Source organism: Chiloscyllium plagiosum, unplaced genomic scaffold (genome assembly GCF_037043375.1).
Source record: "Chiloscyllium plagiosum isolate Xiang-an unplaced genomic scaffold, Cpla_swu_hap1 HiC_scaffold_6, whole genome shotgun sequence".
Classification (NCBI taxonomy): domain Eukaryota; kingdom Metazoa; phylum Chordata; class Chondrichthyes; order Orectolobiformes; family Hemiscylliidae; genus Chiloscyllium; species Chiloscyllium plagiosum.
This window is the reverse complement of record NW_028270144.1, coordinates 74,826,453-74,833,673: the sequence shown is the minus strand read 5'-3', so window position 1 is coordinate 74,833,673 and position 7,221 is coordinate 74,826,453. Positions and strand designations below refer to the sequence as shown.

The 7,221-nt window shown below is 45.0% G+C and overlaps 1 protein-coding gene across 1 annotated transcript; it reads right to left on the bottom strand.

Annotated features, from left to right (window-relative positions):
• Positions 1–3,427, bottom strand: LOC122550662 (POU domain, class 3, transcription factor 4-like). Its single transcript, XM_043691744.2, has one exon. It carries the CDS (start codon positions 2,538–2,540, stop codon positions 1,356–1,358), a length of 1,185 nt encoding a protein of 394 aa, XP_043547679.2. The 5' UTR covers positions 2,541–3,427; the 3' UTR covers positions 1–1,355.
• Between the last annotated feature and the right edge of the window lie 3,794 nt (positions 3,428–7,221).

Sequence of the window (7,221 nt, the reverse complement as noted above, 5' to 3'; positions counted from 1 at the left end):
TCGTTTGACTCTAACAAATTTATTTCTTGAATTATCTTTTACGGAATCACTACTCAAATTAAATTACAATCAAATTATCACATCAAAAGATACCCTTATTACCTAACAACTGTCCATTTTTTCATCGCATTTATTTGTGCTCGTTTTGAAAACATCTAATACAAGATCTGGGGAAAAATAAATTACCGTTTTGCAGCAGTTCATAGGTATTCTGAATAAAATATTAAAAGAAGTCAATTCTGATGAAAATATAAAGTAAATATTTTTAGATCAGTAACTGATCTACGGACTCTATATTGCGTCTTTGAAAAGTCTATATTGAAACCTACCAAGAACACTGCTTGGAAATGGCAGTTTTATACAGTCGCATCCACAGCACCCATTCATTCAACTTGGCAATGGTTTTTTTTAAGAAGAGGATAAGTTCAATAAGTGCAGCTGCAGATGGTGGAGTTTTTTTTTCTTTTTTTTCTTAAAAAATGCTTCTACTCCAGTGGGCTGGAGATGAAATTAGAAAACATTCGGGCTAAGGTTTTTTTTGGGGGCGGGTAGGAAGAATGAGGTCGAAGACAACATAATGAACCAATCATCAAAGCCACATCTGGGACAATTTCTCGCCCAAATCCCCTAGTCTTTCTTTTGTCTTGTCTTTTCCAACAAGCCTCGTTGCAGAAAGTTCCATCTGTCATTATTTTTGGATCAACCCATCGAATTGTTTTCTCTTGAAATTTCCCCTGCCTTGCAGGTTTAAACGTTGCTCTGAAGTTTCACGTTTTTAAGACCCCCTTTTACCGGTCTTTCTTATTTGATAGTCAGTACGGATTAGCTCCCTTTCTCCTGCAGATTACAGTGTTTTACATAAGGGACAGTCTTCTGTACTTCAACTAACAGAATGAATGATTTTCTACCTCAGTGTCGTTGTCTATGCACCTGATATAGCCAAGAAAAACCAGCCTCTGGAAGTACACCAGGCACCGTCCAGCGCCCACGGCCGATCCGAGCTCGCTGGACCAAATCTGAAATTATTTCAAAAACCAGTCTTTCTGAAACAGCAGACTAAATGTAGACACACTTATCTGGAAGTATCTGGGGTCCACCCGTCGATCACCACAAACCAGGAAGGGGGGGAGGGGGGGAGGTGTTCAGATTTATTTGTTTTTTTTTAATGAAAAGACATCTGCAGTTTTGGTGCACTCATTCTATGCAATCGCCAGCCTCACAATCACAGTAGAAAACCTGCTATCAATGCGATAGTCCTGGACTTGTTGATTTCGTTTTGTCCTTATTTTTGTTGTTTTTTTTCAATTTTTTTTTAAAAAATCCGATCTAAACAGCCTATGCTTCGTGGTTTGCTTTCACTGCACGGCGGTTTGTAGTCCGTGATGAGAGGGCGGTGTGTCGGCGTTCACATTGCCGACCTGTGAGTATACATCGTCCGTCTGCTGCACTCCTCCCGGCGGCGTCATGCGTTTCTCTTTCTGCCTCCGATTGCAGAACCAAACCCGGACCACCTCTTTCTCCAGCTGCAGGCTGTCAGCCAGGCTTGCGATCTCCTGTGCCGAGGGCTTGGGACACTTCAAGAAGTGGCTCTCCAGAGCTCCTTTGACGCTCACCTCGATGGAAGTGCGCTTCTTTCGCTTCCTGCCCTGAGCGGCGATCTTGTCGATGCTGGTCGGGCTGCCGGTCGACGAGTCGGCCTCCTCCAGCCACTTGTTTAGCAGGGGTTTGAGCTTGCACATGTTTTTAAAGCTCAGCTGCAGCGCTTCGAACCGGCAGATGGTGGTCTGGGAGAAGACGTTGCCGTAGAGGGTGCCCAACGCCAAGCCCACGTCGGCTTGGGTGAAGCCCAGCTTGATCCGCCTCTGCTTGAACTGCTTGGCGAATTGCTCCAGGTCGTCTGAGGTCGGCGTGTCCTCGTCCGAGTGTTCGTGGCTGTGGTGCTGCTGCCCGTGGTCCACCAGCTCCGGCGTGTCCCTCAGCCCCGGGTGCAAGCTCTGCCCTCCTGCCTGGCTCAGCATGCCGTTGACGGTGAAGCCGGGCTGCGAGTAGATGAGCGGCTGCACGGACGAGCCCATGGACGACAGGTGAGCCGTGGTGGTCGCCCCCCAGGCGGTCGGGTGGCCGCCGTGAGACGGCTGGTGAGGCGGCAGGTGGGGCGGGCGGTGGTGATGGAGGGGAGCGGCTCCCGTGTGCAGCTCGTCCCGGCCCACCACCTGCACCGACGGCTTCACGTCCTGCTGCTGCTGCTGCTGCTGCGGCGGTTGCTGCTGCTGCTGCTGACCCAAGGGGCTGCCTGCCATGGCCGAGGACCAAGGCGAGCCGGCATCGGTGTGCGGCAGCGCCGTCACCCACTGGTGGGCATGGCTGAGCATGTGGCCGTTGCTGGCGATGGCCCCCTGCATGAAGTCGCTTTGCACCATTTTCGAGGGATCTCGGTACGTGGTCGCCTGCTGCATGCCGCCTGAGTCGCTGTGCACGATAGAGTTGGACGACAGAATACTATTGCTCGGCATGTAGGGATTGGACGTCGCTGTCGCCATGGCTTTTTCCCTCTCTCTCTTTCTCCCCGTCTGTTTTTTTTTGTAGTTGTTGTCTGATTGCCAGAGATAAATATAAATAAAGTGAGTTGTTTTTGTGTAAAGTTCCTCTTGTTTTTTTTTGCTCAGTTTTGTTGTTGTTGTTGTTGTTGCTGAGAGTTTGTTGTTATGTATGGGATGCTGGTGGGACTTGGGAAAGCTGCTCTTTGACAGCTCCCCGCTCACATAGCCAGTGTTTACCTCGCCGCGCTCTCCCTGCACACCACAGCAAAAAAAGGAGGAAGTTCAGCCAGAGGCTCCCGCGGATTGGCTACCCGCTGGGTGATTGACACCTTCCGACCGAGAGACTCGGCCGCGCCGCTTCCTTCCGGCGGTTCCGATTGGCTGCTTTTTAATTAGGGGAACGTCGCTGTTGTAAGGTTTTGGGTTTGGTGTGTTTTGGGGGAGGGGGGGGGGGGGGAGAGGAGATGCACTGAAGCAGAAAAGCTGCAAAACAGCCCAGCTTGGGTGAATCGAGAGACTACGTGGATTTTTTTTAATATATACACCACACACACACAAAAGTAGCAACCCTAAACAAGGACGAGTTGACTGTTCCTGGGAGAGTCAGAAATAAAAAGAGAAATAAACTTAGACCTCAATTTGCAAGTTGGGAGTCTTTGAGTGTGAGAAATGCAACTGACTCGTTTCGCACTGGAAACATAAACTTCGAATGCGCCAGTTTCCATCTTCGCGATTCATTGCAAAAATAAACTCCGTCTCGCGCAGTCCCGAGTATCAAAATTTGATGGGCAGTAGACACACGATTTTTTTTTTACAGAAGTGCCCATTTCTTGGCAAGAGCAGACTTGTGATATTTGGAACTGTTTTGAAGCCTAAAACTGCGTGGACAGCACACACAACCCCCCCCCCCCCCCCACACACCAGCCGCCGCAACCCCCCGCAACCGTAAGAATGTCTTCCCTACGCGCGACTGCTGAGGAGTTCAGAGATGTAACACAGATCTCATTTGAATCTCTGATCTCCAGGTGCAGACGCTGAATAGTCTGTGCCAGAGCCGCAGCAGCATGTTTCCTTTCCAGCAGATTTTCCTTGGACGATTCTCAAACCGAGTCTCGTGGTTTTGTTTACACTGAATAGGGAATATAGGAGCGGTGCCATGGGGCCTTCTTTCATTAATATACAGTGAGGATTTTGTCTAAATTACTGCTACGAATTTCACAGCACACGCATTTAAAGGCGTTTCAGGTGGACTGATGAAACGTGAATGCGCCGGCGAAAAAAAAAACGAAATTTCTCTCCATTAAAACCCTTAAAAGCCAATTATTATGACCGATAGATACCTAAACTATATTATGTCTTAAAAAATAAACATCTTCAATAGCTTGTTTCCCCACCAAGACAAAAAAAGTAAAACATCAGAGAGCAATTTGTACTGATTTACATTTGCATAAATTTTCATATATTTTGGTGAAAATAATAGTGAGTGCCGGGCTCAGTGGTGCCAGTACAGGGGTACATCTTAGAGAAGATCGACGGGGAACAATCCGGAGCGAGGGTTAAAAAGTAAAGCAAATATTCCAAATATACCAAACTTTTCAACACTCTTTATGGTTTGAATAGCGAACATGCCATTGGTAAGTCGCGTATCCTATCTCAAAAGGCTTTATTAACAGGTTCAGTTGGGATTTTAGGATTTGGGATATTTGAGCATCGGTGGCGTTGGACTCGTTTTTCTTTTGTGCTAAATTTTACTGAATCGATTTGCTGCTCGGCGCTTCACCATTACTGTCGAGGAAATACGCAGTAGAGAAGGCAGGGCAAGGTCACAATTAATAGGAGATTCTAACGTAAATTAGAGTAGCGAAAACGTTTTAAAGGATCTCACAGAAATAAAGGTGCACACTGCAGCTCATCGTGCACCGATAGCATAGACATTGAAAACCAGCCCTGAGGTTCGTGGGAGTCGGTCCGCAGTTTCACGATCAATCAGAACTAAGGAGCACTTGGCTGAGCTCTCCGGAGAGCGTGTGTGGTACAAGCTTCAGGCATAAAAATAACAGGCCGCCATCTCCCAACGTTTAAAACATCTTCTGCAACTTTCCTTCCATTGATTACACAAAGGTAACATTCGGTGCACACCGGAAGCACTTCGATTGTCAAGGTCAAGTGTAAAAGAAATCTTCCAAATATGACATTTCATACTGTCTTGTCCTCCTCCGCAGCTCCCATCTTTAAATCCAGGCACTTCATATTATTGATTCCAAAAAAAAATTCACGTAGTGACGAACGGAATTAATTTGAATGTCAAGCTTACTTAAATACACACAGGCATTTATATGTATACGCGCACAGACACGTGTGCGTATGCACGAATAAAAGATATAACGGGACATAATTTTGCACCGTTTTCAACTTTGATACAGGCATCTTATGTCCATTTTCACAGCGCGATTGATTTTTATACCTTTTTAATCTTGTAGTGATAATGCAGATTTGCTGCAATAATGGTCTTTATCTGAACCCGTGTGTTCTCAATTTCATTATATAATGGCAAATACCGGTTAAAGTATACACCAGGTCGAAAAAAAACAGTAACAAAAGTCAAGTTTTTAAAAGAGTATTTTTTACACTGTTACATCCTGCACGCTGTCTTCTTTATTTTTCTTTCACACACGCACATAATCCTTTCTCCGTCAAGCCACATCAAGAGCCCTTTCTATTTCACATCGTATCCACCTCCCCCAGCGCTCCCCCCCTCCCCCCATCCCACTCTGTCTCCCTCTCTCACACATTTTCACTCTTACCTTCCTAACTTCCCTCTGTGCCCCTTTGGAACAGATGCCATGTCGAGCTGCTCCCCGAAGATCATTTGTTTTCTTGACGGGGTGCATTTCTGCGCACAGCATTTTCGTTGCCATAGAGAACCAAATAAAAGGAAAGAACAGTAGTCACATTAACCTATATGTTTGTGCACTCGGGTTTAGATAAAGGACTCCATTTCAGCCAGGAAGAACGCTCGGGACCCCAAGTCAGTGTATAGAGCTTTCTATATAGTCTCAATAAAGGTAGCCGTCTTCTATTCCCAATTCTGACATTTTTAAACGTATAGTTTATATATATATATTCCTGGGTGCTGTTAATTCTAAGTCGCGGAGTCTGAAACACAATGCAAATTTGGAGAGTTTGAAGGACGCTGCTATTGCACGCTGTGGGCGGTAGGGAGCACTGTCGTGCGGGGAAAGAGCGCGCATCACAGATAAATGAACGGAGTTTAGAGACAAGTCAATGAGACGGGAGAGAAAGAGAGAGGGCACAGAATCCGTTTTTTTTAAAAGGGCCGAACGTTATGCCTTAAAAAAAGCAAAAGTACTAACCATTTATATTGCGTGAATGCAATGGCGGGACTCCAGCCTCTAGTTTAAATTATGTAATGTCTCTCACTTCACTCGGAAGTTTTAGTAATCCCTTTTCAAAATAAAATCGTGCCATGACATACAATTCTAAGTTTTTAAAAAAAACTTTATCTAAGTGGTATTGAAATTATTTGGGCGGGAGGTGTGCGTCGCAGGATAAATATTATATTTGGATTGACCTCGGTTGTTGAACTTAAGAGATGCGAAAGCCCAGGCGGGAGAATCGCTGACAAACGTCTGTAACCCGTGGCAAATCCCCGGAGCGTACTGGGCGTTTTGATGCAACTGCTTGTGAAAAGTACCCGACTGAAACAACAAGCCAATAAGTTCAGCAATAGTTTTGATTTTTTTTTTGCAACTTTACCATATGTGCATTGTTGTCAAGTTTGCTAGTTATCGTAGACCTCAGTTTTGTCATATAGTGTCAAGTTTTTAACGTGACGAAACGTACCACTCTTTTCCTTCGCAATCCTAACTCATCCTAGCTTCTTTTAAAAAAAATGTTTCCAATTAACTTTCTAAGGGTTGACTTGAATATTGAAGAAATACAGAGCCTTGTCTAATGAGTTTAGGTCCACGTTGAAATGTGCTTTCTGATATTCTGCCGTAGGGCAGTTCACCGAATATGGCGATAATTTTGTGATAAATCCAATTTAAAACTTTAATTTCTACACGTGAAGTAATCGCCTGACGAGCAAGTCTTCTCACCTCTAAAGATGAAAACCGGGCAAAGAGTTCTTGTTTAAAACCCGTTGACTTGGAGGAGGCTCAAGGTTTGATAAAGATTTGTTCAGTATGGGACCCCCTTACTGAATTAAATGATGAAATCAAAACACTGATATAACACGAAGAATTGAAGAGAAGAAATGATACGTGAAGTATGTTCGCGAGCAAAATGATGAGGATCACCTTGCGTTCGAAACTATTGAAAGGCCCAGCGATGTGTAACGAGGCAAGATTCGGCCGTCTACAATTCAGTTATTTTTTCGGGCTGTTCATTATTTGCACGAACTCTCCCTATTGCTGAGACGGCGATACGTCTGCAAGCATCGAGTTGTCTGCTTTAGACATTGTTCAAAGAAAGGCTAAATATTTTCCTGGAGTCTAAGAACATTTCCACTCTTGTATGCATGGCAACGAATCTTGTACATTAGAAGAAGCCTTTCTTGAAAAGAGAAATAGGTGTCCTACATAACTCTAAGTGAAAATAGCACAGAATCGAGTGGTATTCCCCAAAGATGTGGTGAGCCGTGTATAGGTGCCCAAGA

Coding starts and splice junctions, on each gene's coding strand:
- LOC122550662 (XM_043691744.2), bottom strand. CDS start 2,540: ATGGCGACAGCGACGTCCAATCCCTACATGCCGAGCAATAGTATTCTG.